Below are 21,308 nucleotides of genomic sequence, written 5' to 3'. Positions count from 1 at the left end.
TGAGCCTTTTACGGAAAAAAGATGGAATATAAAAAATGGATCGGCTTTTTTTACAGGGAATAATATAACGGATTTTTATTCTGAATCACCCTGGTATAGTAAATAACTGAATATAAATACTTTTTAAATAATACAATCAATTAATTTCGATTGAAATTGAAACTAAATCAACCTGAAACCGTAAAAGGGTTAAGATTGATATTAGGACTATGTTCGTACTATAGAAAATCCTAGACCACTAACCAAATTAGTGAAGAAAGATGATAGATTTATATGGGTTTTTGTAAACCAACGTTTAATTAGTCACGTGAATAGATTTATTGAGTATATCTCGACTATCTCGTGCTTTGCGATAAAATATCGAAGATTTGAATTAACCGAAAATTGAAGAATATGGTTGGTTCAATAATAAGTCATGGTGAATATTTATTTCGAACTTCATAAAGAATTTCTTAAGAAAATATTTTTACACTATAATTTATGGCAAAGTGTTTTAAATGTCACGGGATAATACACGAAAAAGTCGAAAAAAACGCAAAATTTTAAGCGGCGGATTATTAAATATTAAAAATGATATATAATTAATAAAATGAATTGTTAATTACTATTAGTTATTTAGTTAGTTCCAGCCAGGGAAAGAAAACTCCAAATTTAGAAACATATGATATATAAAAATATATAACCACTAATTTAAATCTATCTATATAACTAAAAAAATACATGAAGTTTAGAGTAGCATGTATAAATAGTTTTGAATTGTGTAATATATTTTCTGCTTGCGCCTAATCTATTCCATGTTAGCGTAAGTTTTTTTTTGCTCCTTATTTTCTAGATTATTTAGGTTAATATCGGTAAGTTCAAGGTATGAATTCCGAATTGCAGATCATCAATATTGTTACCGAAATTAAGAAGGTTATATTTTTTTTATAGACTAAACCCATTTTTTTACGTAATTTTTTTTATAAATATTTTTTCCCGTTATGACTTTTTTTTGTTATTTGATTTTTTTTTATTTGATTTTTTTTTATAACACTTTTTTTGTTATTTTGATTTTTTTATTTAATTTTTTTTCTTAATTAATACGAATTTCACTCTACACTTAAACGTCAAATCTTTAATATATAAATAACTACATTATTGTAAATATAATTGGGAATTGCCTAGGCGATTGTCACCTGGGTTTTTTTTAAATATGTCACATGATGTACAATATATAAAGAGTAAATTTATTAATCGGCTGACGGCTGATTTTTTCAAACTTAGCTAATCTTTGATCGGCTAAAACTTCAAAAAAATTTTTTTTGCAAACATATTTATCCAAAATAATCTTATCTAATAAAATTTATTTGTAAATATTAAAATTTAAATCACACATTTACGATTTTAAAGAAAAAAATCACTGTATTTATTTTTTAATGAAGTGATACAAATAAAAGAAAAGATAAGTAAATTACAATGATCAAGAAAAAAGATGCTAATAAAAAATGAAATAACAATGGAGTAATAAGAAGTAATAGAAGATGAAAGGAAGTAAAAAAGAGTAATGAGAAGTGATAGGAAGCAAAAAGGAGAAATAGGACATGATGGAAGATGAAGAGGAGTAATAGGAAGATGAAGAAGAGTGATGGGAGACAAAAAGAAGTGATGGGAAGATGAAGAGGAGTGATGGGAGACGAAGAGGAGTAATAGGAAGATGGGGAGGAGTGATGGGAACGAAAAGGAGTCATGAGAAACAAAAAGAAATGATAGGAAATAAACAGGAAAGAAAAAGAAATAATGGAAAATGAAAAGATGTAATAATAAGAAGTAATAGGAGGTGAAAAATGATGAGAGATAAAAAATAAAAAAATGATCATGATAGGAGGTTGGGTAGCAAAAGATAATGATAGGAAACCAAGTAAAAAATAAACCATAAAGTAAAAAAAATGAAGTTAGTAAGAAACGAATTATAAGATAGAAACAAAATAAAAAAATAAATAAGAAATAAAAAACATACCTTTATTAATTGTACAACCGAAGAGAACTAAAAGATCTAAAAAAATGAAATAAAATTAGTGAAAACCGAAATATGAAACAGAAACAAAATAATAAAAATAAAAATAAAAAACGAAATGTAAAGTGAAAAACAACTGAACCTTAATTGCAGAACCGGAAGGACTAAAAGACCTAAAAATAATGAAATATTATTTATATATATATATATATATATATAATTTTTTTTGAAAAATTAGAAGAAAAAAAAAGGTTATGTATGTATTGAAAAGGTTATTAATATACTAATTGTGTTACGGATTGAATTTATTTGTTTCGCAAATATATATGCATTATATCTCTATTAAGTAGTAATACAATTACAAAATTTATGTGATAAATATGCAATCACCTAAGAAAAAAAAATATAATAAAATAAACAAATAATTTTACAAATAAGAAGAGGGGGTTTAATTTTTTTTAAAATATGCAGGGTCAAAATATAAAATGGTCGATTTATTCTATAATAAAATAAATGTTTTAAAATATGAAACGAAAGATTTTTCTTGGCATATAATAAATTATTTGAAATAATGACTGAAATTGTTTTATTAAAATAATCATAACGCGCAATGGTTTACTTTGGTACTTTGGTTTACTTTTTCATTTTGATATTATAAAAAGTACTGTAGATCATTACGCAGAAGCTACCTAAGCTACCTACTACCGAGTACTGAGTATTAAATAAATAATGTAACATGATATAAGCGGGTGAAATTCAAAATATTTATCTAAAAAATTCAAAAATTTATTATTTCTTTAACAAAAAAAATGACAAAAAAATGACGTCAATATTTTTTTTTTCCTATGAAAAAAAAGTCCGAGATTTTTAAAATGTTCAGGTGTTATCCGGAAAACTTTCAGAGTATGTGATGATTCATGTTTGTAAACGTTATGATATTCCGATAATATTCCGAATATTTTCTACGTTTCCTGACGTTTTTCCGAAACGCATGAACGCCATGTCTTTTTTTTTTGATCAATGAAAGATATATTTTTATTAAATATTGCTTTGTGAAACTAATTAAAAAATATAAGTTCTTAATTAATTATTTATATAATACAAAAATTACGTAAACATACCCCTAATTTTTTTAAGTAACACATTAGTAATAGCTTTTGTAATATTCTATTACGTGATATCATCGCGACATAAAAAAAAAATGTAATTATTATCGGAAAAATATTAAAATTTTAATGAGGAAAATAATATTGTTTTATGTTTCCGAGTACACTATCACTAACATTTGTCTATAAAAATTATCTTATCATTCAAATAAACTGACGATCAGGAGCTGCGGAGTAAAGGTTAAAATAAAATAAAAGCCATATTGCTATAATATTTATAATATACAACCTGATTTACTTTATAAATCTTATAAGCGGACCTTCAAAATTTTATGCAATATGCATGATCCAATATATCAGCATAGTGGACATGCTCATATCACCTTGCCGATCATTTGCTGATCACTAATTCCGGATTTTAAAAACTTATTGCAAAATCACAAATATTTTTCAAATAATGTGGCAAAAAAATAATGGAATCCAAGTAAAAACACTAAATTATTATATGACTTTAATTATATAATTATTAGCACAATTTTTAATATTATAAATATATTATTTGTATATGATAATTCACTAATTATTGCTGATCATCAGACAAAAATTAAAGTGCGAAAATGAATATGCGAGTGCGAAACTTAAGAATTTGCACAAATATTCTTTATATTATGTAGAATCTATAAAAAAAATAATGCAGTGATCTGATTCATAATGCAGGTTTTTTATTAGTAACATAATTAGTGAATAATTTCGTAAAATGAATAAATATATGCCAAATAATAATAAAAGCTAAAAAGTTTCTAACGAAATTTAATACACAATAAATTAAAACTAAATTTAAATTATTTGTGAAATTTAAGCATATATTATTATGTAAATTTTTTTAGCAACGGTATTTATATTATGTGATAATTGAATAAATGATCAGCAAATGATCAACAACAGTATTGTGATAAAATAGGGATGTCCGCTATGCTCAATATATCGAAGCTTATTTTTTCATCACATGATCACATGATCAATAATATCAATAATCATGAGTCATCTCTTACAGAAAAAAAAATTTTTTTGTTTGATCATGACGCGATTTTTGGCTCTGACTATAGCAAACTCGCAAACTCCGTGGGAAAAAAAATTTTTGTATGACAATTTTTTTATATAAAATACCTCTCCATCCGAAATTTTTTTTAAAAAAAATATCCTTTTTTCCCCCTCATTCTTATCATTTCCAGCATAGTAACCCATAAAAAAAAATAATGTTTCTTTTTTTTCAAAAAAAAGGAAAGAAAGCTCGAATGAAAACTTACTTTTTTTCCATAGTAACCCATCTTCTTCGTGTTTTCTTATCGTTTTTGGCGTTTCAAACACTACGCGTAGGATATTTTTCAAAAGTTTCTTTTTTATTTTTAACTTTATTTTGTTTATATATAAGAAACCTCACTCACACACTTTAATGCGGTAGTAGTAACCTATCTTCTTCATAGTTTTCTTATCTCCTTTTAGGCCCTTTTTTCATTTCGTCTCTCTTTAGGTATGTGGGTAGTGTGGGTTGGGAGTGCGGGTGGGTTGGGAGTGTGGGAGTGTGGGTTGGGAGTGGGTGTGGGTGTGGGTGTGGGAGTGTGGGTTGGGAGTGTGGGTTTGTGTTGTGGTGTTTCATTTTATTTTTTTTTTTCGTCATCTTTTTTTAGGTTTACCTTCTCTCTGTCTAGGACTTCTCTTTATTAGATCTCCTTTTAGGCCCTTTTTCTTTTCGTCTCTCTTTGGGTGAGTGTGGAGTGTGGGAGTGTGGGTTGGGAGTGCGGGTGGGTGTGGGAGTGTGGGTTGGGAGTGTGGAAGTGCGTGTGGGAGTGTGGGAGTGGGTGTGGGTTTGTGTATGTGGTGTTTCATTATATTTTTTTTCGTCATCTTTTTTTAGGTTTACCTTCTCTCTGTCTAGGTCTTCTCTTTATTAGATCTTCTTTTAGGCCCTTTTTCTTTTCATCTCTCTTTAGGTATGTGGGTAGTGTGGGTTGGGAGTGCGGGAGTGTGGGAGTGTGGGTTGGGAGTGCGGGAGTGTGGGAGTGTGGGTTGGGAGTGCGGGTGGGTGTGGGAGTGTGGGAGTGTGGAGTGTGGGAGTGTGGGTTGGGAGTGCGGGTGGGTGTGGGAGTGTGGGTAGGAGTGTGGGAGTGGGTTGTGTGGGAGTGTGGGTGTGTGGGTTGGGAGTGCGGGTGGGTGTGGGTTTGCGTGTGTGGTTTTTCATTTTATTTTTTTTTCGTCATCTTTTTTTAGGTTTACCTTCTCTCTGTCTAGGTCTTCTCTTTATTAGATCTTCTTTTAGGCCCTTTTTCTTTTCATCTCTCTTTAGGTATGTGGGTAGTGTGGGTTGGGAGTGCGGGAGTGTGGGAGTGTGGGTTGGGAGTGCGGGAGTGTGGGAGTGTGGGTTGGGAGTGCGGGTGGGTGTGGGTTTGCGTGTTTGGTTTTTCATTTTATTTTTTTTCGTCATCATTTTTTTAGGTTTATCTTCTCTCCATCTAGGTCTTCTCTTTCTTTCTTTACGTCTTCCTTTCATACAAATTCTGTATTGCCCGGTACCTTATATCACCGATCCACAAGATAAGCATAAACTGATTTATTATATTTTTCTTTCTTGAACATAAACTCTGACGGTATTTTTTAGTTTATAAGTACATGTAATTAATTTCACTATTTTGTCATCTTTTTTTTTTTGCTTTACCAACATAAAAATTTAATGTTTAAATATTTGATTTTATGTATTTGAAAATAACAATATGTTTTAATACTTTTAAATTTTAAATTGAACGTCAAATTTTGTAATTACTATTTATTAATTAATACTTATAAAAAATTTGAATGAGTAATTTTTTGGATGAAATTGGGACTTTGAAAATCTTTAATGTTTTCACTAAAAAAAAATCAATTAGAGTTAGTAAGAAACAAAGTGTAAGGATATAAGTTAGAAATAAAAATAAAAATAAAAAAAGAAAAATACCTCGAGACTGAGAAAACGAACCTTGAAAAAATGAGATTTGACAAACAAATAAATATGACAAATCTGCCGCATGATCGAAGACCCAGGCGATGTTTACCAATTCCCAATATAATTTATATCATTCTTATTATTTTGTTAACTAATTATTACCTATATTAAATTCCTAATTATAATTATAAACAAAAAACTGCTATATCCATCTTAGTATTACATTATAATACTAAATTTTTCTATTTAAACAATCTCATTGGTCCCGGTGCGGAGCAACGGGTAACTGCTAGTACATAACTGAAAAAAAAATGAACCGAGTATACGATAATAAATTAATTTTTTATAGCTTTCAATTGTTCAATTTTCTTATCAATATCGATATTATCATTAGCATTATCATTTTTTCGATCTTCAAGATTTTTTATCAAATTTTCGATATTATCATTTAAACTTTTCTTCATCATTTTGAACTTTTCAATTTCAATTTTAATATCATCATCATCATCATATTTCCAAATTGAAAATTTATCATAAACCTTATCTTTAAAAACGAATTCTGCAAAAGTGGATTTTTTTTCAACATCCTTAAAAATAGGTCCATCATTTTTCCTATCCTCATACCACGTTTCAAAATGTTCTGATCGCCTAATATAGTAAATATATTTTGGATCATAATCATGGGACGAAAAATAATAATGATGCAATGCTTCATAATTTGCAATTTGATTCGCTCTAAATCTTAATAAAGCTTGTCTACCTTTAGTAGCTGCTTCTTCGTACACACCACTAAAAATAAATAAATAATAACTTATTAAATCCTAAAATAAAATATTGAAGCAAAATTTGATAAAATGCCTCACCCCATAAAAGCGATCAACATATTTTGCAAAATAGTTATTAAAAGGATACTGCCGATAAAGGTAAACACTTCAACAGCCCAAAAATCAAATGTATCTCTTTGAACAAAATTCCCGTTAAGCCAATAATATGTAGCTACAATTGCTGTAGGAAAAAATGAAAATGGATTGTCATTCCAATCTGTAGGATCAAAATTAGCTTTCATTGAGACATTAAGTTCTTGGCCGTTTACGAGATTCGTAGCAGTTCCATTAAACGTTGAATCTTTAGTTTTGATGTTCTTTGGATCATAAAGCAGAATATACCTATATAATAAATGAATTTTTTTTTGTTATTTTACATTTAAAAAATAAATAAAATGAAATATTAAAAAACTTTTAAAGCAAGGTAATACATTATATGTGCAAATGAAACTATTACGACGACGTTAAATAAAATAAATGGAAATACGGCTTTGATAATTACTATAACATAGTAAATATAAATGGCGATATCTATCAAAAAAATATAATTATAACAAGTAGCCATCAATAATTGGTCACCATTTCCTTAAAGAAATTTAATGTATTGTATATAATATATATACTTGGTATTAAACGGAGATATGAAATCTAAAAAATTATAAAATTTATTAAATTATACTTAATACTTAATAATTAAATGCAAAATTGCAACACAAAATACTAACCATTTCAATCCAAAGAAAAAAAATTGAAAAAGATATTAACGCAATTAATTCAGAATCAACTGTTTCAACACTTTCAAAGCCATCAGAAAAGCGAAAACTTCTAAGCATTATTGACATTACAATCACGGGAAGTAAAATGGAAAATACATCAAAATAATTAAATATATCATTAAAATATTTTCTATGCCCGTGAAAGTATAACTCTATAAATTCAGTAATTAATAGATAAGCTGCTAAATAATAAAATATGAAAATTAATGCAACTAAAAAATTTCGAAATTTCCCGCTTATAACTTCATGACTCAAATATTCCCAACTAACAAATATATAACAAAAGGCAAAAACAAGAAATCGAAGAAAAAGGAAGAAAAAGAAATTTCTCGCTTGTGGCCAACGAAAATCAATAACCGCCTCGGTTGCTAGATTGTCATATATATCATCATTATTCTCGTATCGCACCATCCTAGAAAAAGGGCTTAATTTTTCTTTCTCGTTCCGTCCAATTTTATACCATCGTGGTATAAATAAGAACAAAAAAACATTTAAAGCAATTTTTATTCTAGAATTTTGTTCTATATTTTTATGTGAAATTATATCTCTGGTAAATCCAGGAAGAGGAACAACTCTTAACGCTAAAGGCGACTTTTCAAGATAATTATCAAAATCTTCTAAGAAATTGTACAATCTTTTAAAAGGTTTCACCAATTTTCCAATTCTATTATACCATATACTACACTCGTCGGATTGCAGATTATCTATTCTAAACGCCCTAAATTTAATGTTATGGTTACGTTTCGCTTGATATTTTATTGGAATTATATTATAAGAATCTTGTACTGAAAAGTAATCTTGATTTGCAAAACATTCTTTACGAAATATCTTTCTGGCATAATCATCTGTGATAAAAGTTGTATATATCATAAATCCTTTTGAAAAACAAATATTAGAATTGAAAAAAAAAGACGAACCGTAATTATATTTAAATAATAAAGGTAATGCCTTAGACATAGTACTCATCCAACCCCCACTATCCGTTGCATGTCTAGAATAATATTCCAAAAGATAAGCAACAATGACGGTATCTTTGATTTCACGGCCTAGATATAAAAAATAAGTTAATCAATCTGTTCATTGATGCATAGTAATGCTTAAAATTAATTAATAAATTTGCCTTTGCAATGATAAATGGCTAATTCCATAACATTCGTTATTTCATACTCCTCGGTATCGTCATTTATGGTCGGTTTTTTTTTCCAAAATGTTTCCCTCGGTATATGTAACTTATTGGCGTTTTTATCGTCATCATTGTTTTCAAATAATATAAATTTTATCAAATGATCACAATCACCAAGAATCAAATTTTTCATAACGTTACGTCGAACATCTAGTAACCTAAAATCATCAGGCTTGTACTTAATAAATCTCCATATTATATGATTAATATATACAACCATATCTTCATACTTTATTAAAAAAAAAAAAATATTAATCCAATTCTTTTTGTTAATAAAACATGTTGAATTTATGTTATTGTAAACACTTACGAGATGCTCTTTAGTGTAATTCACGAGAAATTTCTTACGTTTATTGATAAATTCCAATGCTTTACACGCATGCCTGATTGCATTAACTTTATCAATAATATCTTGTCGATGAATTACTTTTTCCTTTCTTTCTACTTTATTTTTTTCATCTTTTTCCATTTCGATTATCGCTTCTCTATCTTTTTTCCTTTCCATTCTCGGTTCTTCATCCTTTTCCTTTTCCATTTTATTAATTTCAATATCATCATCTTTTTTTATTTCGAGTTCATCTTCGCTCACGCCCTTTGAAACTCTTTCGTACCAATAAACTTTCAAACAAAAATCGGTTAAATTAAAGTCAACATTCGATCTATATTCAAATTTTTCAATCCGTAATCTTGTCTTTTCTCTTTCTTGATTTACCGGGATACCATTTGTCCATATGTATTCGAGAAAGGGTTTTCCTTTGTTAGGAAGTTCGTCCTTGCTTTTATTTTTATCGTCAGAATTAATCTGATGCCAAACTTGGATAGTTGATCTACCAACTATAAGTTGTAAAGTTTCTATCTCTGATCCATTTTTATTCTGATAAAGACAATATGAATTGCTTTTGTAATCTTTGTAATTACCTAGCACCCATGGTTCTATCTCAACAACCATTGGTTTGACACCTTTAAAGTAACTTAAATCAGGAGAAGGAGGAAGAGGAGATACTATCTTTCCAATCATTTTCGATTGTTTTTGTTTTAATAATCTATCGACCCTTTTAACAATTGACGTAACATCTCCTTTATCATCAATTTGTAAAAGATTTCCTGAAGTTCTTGTTAAACGGGTATAAATATTTTTTGTTGTAAGAAAATCATCTAATTCTATCGTTTCAGTTTCTACAACATTATACATATCCCAAATTATAAGTTTTAAATTTTCCTCATCTTCAGAGACGCCAATACCAATTACAATTAATTTCCTATCATTTTCAAAGAATTCTACTAAGTAAATTTCTTCAATACCATCAAATTTTTTATTGATAGCTTCCAAACCATTTTCCATAAAATATAAACTTAATAGAAAGTAAGCATAATAAATTTTAGTTAATTTGATACTTTTATACGAAATTTAACTCGTAAGACGCAAATTACTCACTTGATGGAATGAAATCCTCGTGTAAAGCAGAGTAGTTGTTTGTTCTTACTAATTGAGAAATTCTTCCTATTATAATTTCTTATAAGTTTATCCTGACTATTTTCAACTCTTTTTGTGATGGTTTCTAACCTCATTTTTGCTAGATCGTAAACTAAAGATAATTTAAAAATATAATTATTTATTATGCATAGTGTAACAAACCAAATTTATAAATTTTTTAGAGTATAATTACTACCTTCAAGTAAATGTACGTTATCTTTGTAATGTTCAATCAGAAAATATTTATCGTAAATACATGAGAAAAGTAGGTTCATGCAGTCAGATATTTCTGAAGAATCTAATGCCTCTAATTTACGTTTGATATGTTCTGGATAATTAAATTTTTTGTACAATTTAAAATTATCTTTATAATCAAAACTACGCATACCATCGAAATTCAATACTATGAATCTTAAAATATCGCTTTCTAAACTAAGGACTTCGTTGTTTCTGGACTCATGTACAAATCTACATATTCCTGAAATTCCATGAATTTTATAGATAATAGTATTCTTAGTATCTCTATCAGAAACATAATTTCCATTAATTAGTTCAATGCGGTAGATGACAATAGTTCGATTTCTTTCCTTTGCTTTTTTTATTGTATTCTTCATATTCTTCATATCTTCATCGATTATGCGAGATACGGCGACAAAAATGAAACATTTACGTTTACAGTCTTTTGTGTCATTTGTGTATACATTCGATATATCGATTGACCATCCAGATTTTTCATCATTATTTGATGTGATTTCTTTGCCTTCGTCATTACCGTCTATTTTAAATTGTATAATAGTTTCGTTAATTTTATCGGATGTACTCTGGTTATTGTCTTTATACGGGCTATTACTAATATTCTTCAATATTTTAATCTGAAGGTTTTCTAATTTTTTTTTTTAAAAAAAAAGGATTATTTTAATTATATATTGAAATTGTTTATCTTCTACAACAGCAAATATGAATTAATGAATTTACCTGTATCAAATGTGACAACAAATTTCCCATCCTGACATACTGCGATATGATAATTTTTCTTTTCATTAAAAGTAGTATCACTATCAGCAGAACTTAATACGGCTTTACTTATTTCGCTTTTAATCAATTTTGCATTTCCGTATTTCTTATACGTCTCAGAAGAGTAAACAGAATTTTTACGTTTAATAATTATGGCTTCTTGTTCACGGTCTATTGATTTCCTAGTATCAGAATAATTATTCACAACTAAATGACAAACATTTTCTTTTTCTTCATTAGACATTTCCTTTTTTTTTATGTTTTCGTGAATATAAAGTGCAAAAATTTGAGAGGGAATCCTTTTTTTTTTTGTAAAAAAATTTTTTTGAAAAATTTTTGTTTTGCAAGTGTTCTGGCATTGTAAGAAAACAAATTTGGTATTGTGTAATCGATATAACAGGAATGCGTAGTTGTTTTGGTCGGCAATAGCCTTGATGACAAATAGGTTTTCGCTAACCAGAAAAATTGTTTCCCAAGAATATTTAGTAAAAATGAAAAGTAGAGGGATGTGGCACATGGCACAGGATGATAAATATTTTATTATGATCAAAACGATTATATCCCCCTAATTAGGAAAGTAATTACAGATTCCCTTTTATAAACTCGTTAAAAGTGTAAGATAAAATAAAGTTATTAAATACTGCAACTCAATAAACTTTATGTCACATAGGCTAAACCAAATAATGCCTACAGAATGAATTGAATGAATTGATATGCCTCAGGCGTCAGATGTCCGCTGGATCACGTGCAATTACCATAAATGAGAGCAGGGTCGATGATTTTCTGCGGCAACAAAACATCAATGACAATGATCAATCCCATCTGCGCTAAAACTAAATTCTGCGTGCATACTGTGCATTAAAAAATACATTATTCTGCAACTTTTTGTTATAATATTTATGTATTTTGTATAATTCTGTGAAACTTTGTTATAATTTTTCAGTTATATATATGCGCAAAACATCTCACTATTTTAAACTACGATTAAAGTAAAGTATATTTAGTATATTTAAACTAGACAAAGACTCCATAGATAAATTTTGCCGATTATCATCTAAAATCGAATGATATTTAGAAAAACTTCTTTCTACACTATAATTATGTCTTAAAAAATACAAGTAAGAAGTTAACTTTTTCTAAAGGGATATCTGTTATAGTAAAAGCTTCAATCAAATCATGAATTATAGCTTTTTTTGATTCAGAAGAAGATAAAGTTGTATCAATTGTTTGTTGCTGCCAGTGTTTTTTATTTTCAAATAGCCGTTTTTTATTTTTGTGCGTTATAATATTAAGATGGTCATCAACTGTTGATTTTCGCATCCAGTCAATGGAATGATCGCAAAAATTACAATATAGAATTCCATTATCAACGAGAAATTCACCAGGAATTTCCTTTACTCTAGTATTGACAGTGTAGTGTTCCGTCCGTCTTCTTTTCGTCATCAAAAATGAAAAAAATTAGATTGATTATCATACACATATTAACCCCCCTTTTCATAACATTTCCGTGGCTGAAAATCATTTCTGCGGTTTCTGCGGCATTCTGTATTATGCAGAAAACCATATATTATATATATAAGACAATTAGAAAAAAGACTAATAAACATATTATCTAAATATTTATTCGTCATTCAGCATTAAAGCATATTGAAGAGAATTGATTATTGATATTAGACATCTAAAGTGATTTTCTTTTTAAATATTTTTTGCCAAAAAGTTTTCTTCAGTTGGGCTCAAATAGAACCCCAATCAATTGCTGAAAGTATAGTCATCCCGGTAGCTAGTCCTCCAAGCACCAGTCATTAAAGGAAGATTTTTCAGCTTTGATTCCTGTAAGCTCATTCTGGTTTCAACAGCGTTCATTTTGGTTTCTATAACCGTTACTGTCTTTTTCACATCTTTAACATCTTCTTTGAAGTCCTTCATATCTTTTTTGAAGTCGTTTATATCTTTTTTGAAATCCTTCATATTTTTTTTGATGTCCTTTATATCATTGTTCCGAATCATTTAATCATTTAATTGATTTAATTTGATCACATTATATGACGTGTATATATGAATTTATTCAAAAAACCTTAAGGATATACAGTCGACCCCCTATATAGTCACCCCCTGTATAATCACATCATATAAAATTCCCCTTTATAAGCACACCATATTTTGGCCCAATGTACTAATAAATATATTAGAAAAACCTCTTCTATAGTCACAACATATGACTTTTTTTATAATCACACCTTTTTTTTCGGTCCCGAGGGGTGTGACTATAAAGGGGTTGACTGTATATATAATTTTAGACTCTGAGCGTTCTTGAATGAAGGAATAAGAATTTCCTATCACAACTTCACTGCTGATCTTTAAGGCCGTCTAAACGTGGCATGGCGTTTGGGTTTCAATATATGGCTCCTGATCCACTCCATCTAATCTAAACCGGAAAACGTACTTTTTACATAATCTTTTTAGTTCTTTCATATTCTGGAAATTGTATTTAGCAGTTACATGGAATTCCGGAGATACACAACATATAATAAAAAAATTTTAAGGATTAAATTGATAATTCAGGCCAGATCTTAATAATTCTGACTATTTTCAAAAAAAAAAATTTGCTGGCTAGACTTAAATTATAATTCTGGCCAGCATTATATTTTGGCTCAATTTTGACTTATTATATAATGATTGTCACGTGACATATGATTATAATTAAATTTTTCTACACATAGTACCCGACATATACCTCGTACTCCAAGATTTTATGTATGAAAACCAAATGAAAAAAATGTTAATGAAGCGAGCTCTCAAGAATAGGGAGAATGTGAAAGAAGTCCATTCAAATTGTCTTGGCGTAGCTATAGTGCTATACAGTTACAATACAAAAATACAATACCATTACTGGAGAACGTAACACACAATTTCGACGACTCATGGAGAAACAGTATACTAAAGAGACTCTAGTTTCTCAGAAACAATATTACAAATCTTATTCACACCTTCGATTCGACGCCGTTCGTTCGCCGCAACAATTACAACGATGGAGCCACCTTACCAATGGTACTCCCAATCAAGAACGATAAACTTATAAAGTTAAACCGTTTATTCTTAATGAACTGGAACCGGGTCTTCCTAATCCCACGGTCTTCAAAGCCATACATCATCTTCCGTACAAGTACGTGGATACGTATCTTGCTTCGTGAAATGCACCACTGTTAGATCCGAATTACAAAAATATGAAACGTCGATAGAGAAATTGGGTCCAGCGTTTGAAGAACGGAATAAGAAAAAAAAACTGCCTCCTCTCCCTTCTGGTATGACTGGAGACCCGAAGAATTATTATCGTCAAACCTACAATATCAACTTGTTCGACTACAAAGTACGACGTCGGTTCGACATCAATTCTATCTCACATTACGGTTACGATCGTGCCATTGAACTTCACCAAATGTACCTTTGAAACGCTCGCTCACAAGTCATGGAAAATGTTACACCTTCAGCGAACGCGAAACCGCGTTTCATTATTTCACAAAAAATCGTAACATTATTAACGACCCAACATTTATTTCTGCAGGCCGTGAGCGATTGCTCATATACATCCGCAACAGAATCCATAGACACTGTTATTTACCTGCCGAAGCCGGCGCATGATTAAATAGAAACTTTAAAAACAACTATGGACCTTTTTTTTATAATATATCATCCTATACCTGACAGTACTATTTACGTATAGTGCCTTTCGGAGTAAAAGAAAAATATGGTTCATGATGCTTGGGCTTGAATTCTTATTTTTATTATTGATGTTCGCAGGAAGTGTGTTAATGTATACGGGTCCGGTCACACCTAATGGTCTTGGGGAAATAACAGCGTTACTTTGTAACGGGTTAGGTAGTTACTTCTATATATAGTATAGCCTATCTTTTAATTAGTATAGCGTCTATTACTTGTTTTGTATCTCGTCTATATTGATTATAAATAGTGTATTAATTTCGAAATTTAAATTCAAAAAAAAAAATGTATTATTGAAATTTAGCAAAGAAAATGACTTTATCTAAATTTTGAAATATAAAAATATAAAAACACAAAAATAATACAAAATTGAGAAATGATAAAGAAATATACTGACTAATACAGTAACTAAATAAACTACCAATTAACTAAATAAAATTAATATTTTATGGCCTTCAATATTTCAATTTTCTTATTAATTTCAATATTATTATTAACATCGTTATCACTTTTTTGATCTTCTAAATTTTTTATCAACTCATCAATATTATCATTCAAATTATTCTTATTACATTTTCGAACAAGATTTTTTATCAAATTATCAATATTATCATTTAAATCCTCAAGTTTCTTATCAATATCGATATTATCAGCATCGTTATCATTTTTTTGATCTTCAAAAATTTTTATCAAATTTTCGATATTATCATTTAAATTATTCTTCATTGTTTTAAACTTTCCAATTTCAATATTAATATCAACATTACCATTTTCCTTAATTTTTTGATCTTCAAAATAATTTATCAAATTATCGATATTATCATTTAAATAATTCTTCTTTATTTTGAACTCTTCAATTTCTTTCTTAATATCAATATCATCAATATCATCATATTTCTTATCATTTTTTTGATTAAAATATTTTATCAAATTTTCGATATTATTATTCAAACTCTTCTTCATTATGTTGAACTTTTTAATTTCACCTTCAAAATCAATATCATACTTCCAAAGTGAAAATTCATCATAATCTTTTTCTTCAAAAACAAATTTTGAAAAAGTGGATTTTTTTTCAAAATCACTAAAAATAGGACCATCGTCTTTTCTACTCTCATACCACGTTTCAAAATGCTTTGATCGACCAATATAATAAATATATTTTGGATCAGGTTTAATCTGTGGAAAATGAACTTGATTTAATGCTTCATAATTTGCAATTTGATTTGCTCTAAATCTTAATAATGCTTGTCTGCCTTTAGTAGTTGCTGTCTCGTACACACCACTAAAAATAAATATTAAGTTAAAAAAATAAATTTTATCAAATTCTAATAAATTAATATTGGTACAAGCCTTTACCTCATAAAAGCGATTAACATATTTTGTAAAATAGTTACTAAAAGGACACTGGCGATAAAGGTAAACACTTCAACAGCCCAAAAATCAAATGAGTCTCTCTGAACAAAATCACCGTTAAGCCAATAATATGCAGAAATTATTGATGTAGAAAAATATGAAAATGGATTATCATTCCGATCTGTAGAATTAAAATCAGCTTTCATTGTGACATTCATAATTTCTTGGCCATTTACGGGATTCGTAGCAGTTCCACTAAATGTTGAATCTTTAGTTTTAATGATCTCCGTATTAGGATCGTAAAGCAGAATAAACCTATGTATAAATAAATTTTTGTCATTTTAAATTTAAGATAAATAAAAATTTAAAATTATTAAAAAAATCTTAAAGGTAATAATACATTATATGTGCAAATGCAATTATCATGATGGCATTAAATAAAATAAATGGAAGTACGGTTTTGATAATTATTATAACATAGTAAATATAAATGGCGATATCTAACAAGAAAAAAAAAAAATATTAATAGTCAAATCACTTATTTCCGGAAAGAAAGTCAATTTATATATACTGTACTTGGTATTAAGCGGAGATACGAAATCTATGAAAATTACAAATTCTATAAATTATATTATTTTTGTTAATTTAAACGCAAATTGCAAAACAAAGATTAACTAACCACTTCAATCCAAAGAAAAAAAGCTGAAAAAGATATCATCACTATTAATCCAGTATCATTTCCGACATTTCCGAAGCCATTTGAAAAGTGAAAATCTCTAAACATCATTGATATTGCTATCACAGGAAATACAATTGAAAATATATCAAAAAAGTTATGTATATCACTCATATATTTTCTCCATTCATATTTTAATTGTAAAAGTTCAGTAATGAATAAATAAATTGCTAAATAATAATATATAACAATCAACATAAATAAAAAATTTGCATTTATAATAATGCTATGATCCACATATGCCCAACTGATTAATCCAAAACAAAGGACATAGAGAAGGAATCGAAGAAAGAGAGAGAAAAAGAAAGTTCTTGCTCTTTTCCAACGAAAGTCTATAATTGCTTCAGTTGCTGGATTGTCATAAATATCGTCATTGTTCTCATAATAAACTACTCTAGCGAAAGGGCTCAATTTATTCTTTTCCTCCCAACTAATGCTGTACCATCGTGGTATGAATAAGAACAAAAAAATATTCAAAAGAAAATTTCCTCCCTCTGGATTATTCTGTTGTGAAGCACGATTATTTATAGTAAATTCAGGAAGTGGGACTACTCGTAAAGCTAATGGTTGTTTTTCAAAATCTTTATTGATCCATTCTTCTAATTTTTTATATATTGTATTCGTAATAGATTTGTATGTTTCCCAAATCATACTGTGCAATTTAATTTTGTCAGAACGCAAATTGACTTCAAACGCTTTAAATTGAATTCCATGGCTACTATGCCTTTCTTGATATTTTACTGGAATAATAATATTATGTTTTTGTACTGAAAGGTAATTTTGATTTGCAAAACATTCTTTACGAAATAATTTTTTGACGTAATCATCTATATAAATAAAAAAATTACATATAAATATCGAATCCTTTCCGAATCTTAAAAAAGAATTAAAATAATGAACGAACCATAATTGTATTTAAATAATAGAGGGAGAGCCTTAGAAACGGTACTCATCCAACCCGCATAATCTGTTGCGTGTCTAGAATAATATTCCAAAAGGTAAGCAACAATAATGGTATCTTTAATTTCACGACCTAGATTATAAAAAATAATTAATTAATCTGCTTAATGATATAGTATATTGCTTAAAAATTAATTAATCAAAACTTACCTCTGCAATGATAGATTGCTAATTCCATAACGTTCGTTATTTCATACTCTTCGGTGTCGTCATTTATAATCTTTCTTTTTTTCCAAAATGTTTTCCTCGGTATATGTAAATTATTGATTTTTTCATCATTATTGTTGTCTCCAAATAATATAAATTTTATCAAATGATCACAATCACCAAGAATCAAATTTTTCATAACATTACGTCGAACATCTAGCAATCTAAAGTCATCAGGCTTGTATTTAATAAACCTCCATATTATTCGATTAATATATGCAACCATTTCCTCACACTTCGTTAAAAAAAAAGTAGGAAAATATATGTTAGTCCAGTTCTTTTTATAAAAAAATATATTGAATTCGTAAAGTAATATATAGTAAACACTCACGTGATGTTCTTTAGTGTAATTCACAAGAGATTTCGTACGTTTATTGATAAATTCCAATGCTTTGCACGCATATCTAACTGCATTAACTTTATCAATAATATCTTGCGGTTGAATAACTTTTTCCATTTTGGTTATCCCTTCTCTACCTTTTTTCTTTTCCGTTCTCAATTCTTTGTCCTTTTCCATTCTAATAATTTCAATATCATCATCTTTTATTTTGAGTTCATCTAGATCATCTTCACTCTCGTCCTTTGAAACTTTTTCATACCAATAAACTTTCAAACAAAAATCGTTTAATTTAAAGTCATTTAATTTACTATCTTTCGGTCCATATTCAAATTCTTCAATCTGTAATTTTGTCTTTTCTCTTTCTTGATTTACAGGAATACCATTTGTCCATATATATTCAAGAAATGGTTCTCCTTCGTTAGGAAGTTCGTCCTTGCTTTTATTTTTATCGTCAGAAGTGATTTGATGCCAAACTTGGATAGTAGATCTACCAACTATAAGTTGTAGAGTTTCTATCTCTGATCCATTTTTATTTTGATAAAGACAATAAGAATTTCTATCATAATCACCTAACACCCATGGTTCTTTCTCAACAACTATTGGTTTGAAATATGGATTTGTATTTTTATCATAATATATAGTATGCCTTTTATCTGGTTTTCCATTTGGTTTTTTACCAGGACTTTCAAGTAATTTATTTGCTGGACTTATAATTATATCCTTTTCCTTTTCTTCTTCAAGCTCTTTAAAGACCGATGAAACTTCTCCACTATCATCGATTTGTAAAATAATTCCATAAATTCTGGCTAAACGAGTAGTAAGATTATCTTTCTTAAGAAAATTGTCTAATTCTATCGGTGTTTCACTTTCTTCAAAATTATACATGTCCCAGATTATAAGCTTCAATTTTTTCTCTTCTGGGTCGCTGCTACCTATTACGAGTAATTTCTTACTATCTTGAATAAATTCTAATAAGTAGATTTTTTCAATACTTTTAAATTTCTTTGAGATGGCTTCCAAACCATTTTCCATAAAGTATAATCTTAAGGAAGTAAACATAATAAATTGGTTAATTTAGTAATTCTTTACGAAATTTAATTCGTGAGACGTGAGTTACTCACTTGACAGATTGAAGCCCTCGTGTAAAGCAGAGTAGTTGTTTGTTCTCACTGATTGAAAAATGATTTCTATTATATTTTCTTATGAGCTTTTCTTGACTATTTTCGATCCTTATTGTAATAGTTTCCAATTTCATTTTTTCTAGGTTGTAAACTAAAAAAAAATTTTAAATTAGTATATATAATCTTTTATTATATATAGTATGTAATAATAAATTTATATAAAATTTTAAAATTTAATTACTACCTTCAAGTAATTGTACGCTATCTTTGTAATTCTCAACAAGAAAATATTTATCATAAATATAAGATTGAAGTAGATTTATGTAATCAGATATTGTTGGAGAATCTAATGCCTTTAATTCATGTTTGATACATTGTGGATAATAAAATTGTTTGGATAATACAAAATTATCTTTACAATCAAAACTATGTATACCATCGAAATTCAATATTACGAATCTTCTTATAGTTCTTAAAGTAAAATATTCTTTGTTACTTTCTGAATTAAGAACTTTTTCGCTTTCAGACTCATTTATAAATCTACATATTCCCGAAATTCCCGAAATGTGATAGGTATTAGTTTTCATAGTATGTTTATAATTTTTATTTGTTTTTTCTAGTTCAAGGCGGTAGATCATTGTAGTTCCATTTCTTGTTTCTCCCGGTGTACTCGTCAGATCCTTATCGACTATACGAGATAAGGCGACATAAATGAAATATTTATTCATATCTTTTGTGTATAAATTCGATATATCGATAGACCATCCAAAATTTTCATCATTAGTCGAGGTGGTTTCTTTTCCATCATCACCGTCGTCCTCATCATGATTGTCATCGCCATCGACAATTATAGTGTGTTGTCGTTCTTGAGATATAGTGAAATCACGGCCTATTTTAAATTGTTCGATTATTTTGTAAATACTATCGGTGTTCTCCAACAACTTAATTTGAAGAGTTTCTAAATTAAAAAAAGATTAGCGTTGGAATTATTTAATTTATGCAACAGCAAAGATGAAATAATGAATTTACCGGTATCGAATGTAGCGACAAATTTCCCATTTTGACAAATTGCGATATGATACTTGTTATCATTAGTGGTACTACCATCAGAACTATTTGATCCATCTACATCACGATTATAGCTCAACTTGGTTTTATTTTTATTGCTTTTAATAGATTTTGCATTCATGTATTTTTTAAATGGTTCGGTAAAAGTGCCAACCTTTTCAACATCATGTTTAATAATTATGACTTCTTGTTCACTATCTATTGATTTCCTACTAGTATCAGGGTTATTTACAGGTAAATTGTTATCTTTTATTTCATTGGCCATTTTTTTTTTTATGATTCGTGAATCGTGAATATGAAATGGGAAAATTATTGAGTGGAAGTCTTTATATGTGAAATTATTATTATTACAATTATTTTAATTTTTTATTTTTATTTATTTATTTTTTTTTACTGTATAAAAATCCTTTCCTTTTTTATTATTGTAGGGAATAAATTTGGTATTTTAACAATGTAATC

General features: G+C 28.3%; 4 protein-coding genes across 4 annotated transcripts; 1 reads left to right on the top strand and 3 right to left on the bottom strand.

The window, feature by feature from the left end:
- Nucleotides 1–4,632: 4,632 nt before the first annotated feature.
- OCT59_015505 (uncharacterized protein) lies at nucleotides 4,633–5,695 on the top strand (the record flags this gene model as incomplete). The annotated part of the gene is made up of 5 exons (XM_066140056.1): nucleotides 4,633–4,735; nucleotides 4,825–4,863; nucleotides 5,015–5,281; nucleotides 5,368–5,443; nucleotides 5,593–5,695. 5 exons carry the CDS (start codon nucleotides 4,633–4,635, stop codon nucleotides 5,693–5,695), a joined length of 588 nt encoding a protein of 195 aa, XP_066002873.1.
- A 716-nt stretch (nucleotides 5,696–6,411) lies between these two features.
- On the bottom strand, nucleotides 6,412–11,591 carry OCT59_015504 (uncharacterized protein; the record flags this gene model as incomplete). The annotated part of the gene is made up of 11 exons (XM_066140055.1): nucleotides 6,412–6,865; nucleotides 6,940–7,242; nucleotides 7,332–7,431; nucleotides 7,524–7,548; nucleotides 7,626–8,521; nucleotides 8,594–8,722; nucleotides 8,974–9,088; nucleotides 9,170–10,211; nucleotides 10,295–10,445; nucleotides 10,530–11,216; nucleotides 11,309–11,591. The coding sequence occupies 11 exons, from the start codon at nucleotides 11,589–11,591 to the stop codon at nucleotides 6,412–6,414; spliced, it is 4,185 nt and encodes a 1,394-aa protein (XP_066002872.1).
- A 1,505-nt stretch (nucleotides 11,592–13,096) lies between these two features.
- OCT59_015503 (uncharacterized protein) lies at nucleotides 13,097–13,315 on the bottom strand (the record flags this gene model as incomplete). Its single annotated transcript, XM_025325176.2, has 1 exon — nucleotides 13,097–13,315. The coding sequence occupies one exon, from the start codon at nucleotides 13,313–13,315 to the stop codon at nucleotides 13,097–13,099; it is 219 nt and encodes a 72-aa protein (XP_025182550.2).
- A 2,187-nt stretch (nucleotides 13,316–15,502) lies between these two features.
- Nucleotides 15,503–21,114, bottom strand: OCT59_015502 (uncharacterized protein; the record flags this gene model as incomplete). The annotated part of the gene is made up of 11 exons (XM_066140054.1): nucleotides 15,503–16,346; nucleotides 16,421–16,732; nucleotides 16,818–16,917; nucleotides 16,994–17,018; nucleotides 17,097–17,980; nucleotides 18,058–18,186; nucleotides 18,264–18,555; nucleotides 18,652–19,702; nucleotides 19,782–19,932; nucleotides 20,026–20,739; nucleotides 20,811–21,114. 11 exons carry the CDS (start codon nucleotides 21,112–21,114, stop codon nucleotides 15,503–15,505), a joined length of 4,806 nt encoding a protein of 1,601 aa, XP_066002871.1.
- Between the last annotated feature and the right edge of the window lie 194 nt (nucleotides 21,115–21,308).

This window comes from Rhizophagus irregularis, chromosome 23 (genome assembly GCF_026210795.1).
Source record: "Rhizophagus irregularis chromosome 23, complete sequence".
NCBI lineage: Eukaryota > Fungi > Glomeromycota > Glomeromycetes > Glomerales > Glomeraceae > Rhizophagus > Rhizophagus irregularis.
Note: the sequence above shows the minus strand (reverse complement) of the source record. Positions and strands in the feature narration are given on the sequence as shown.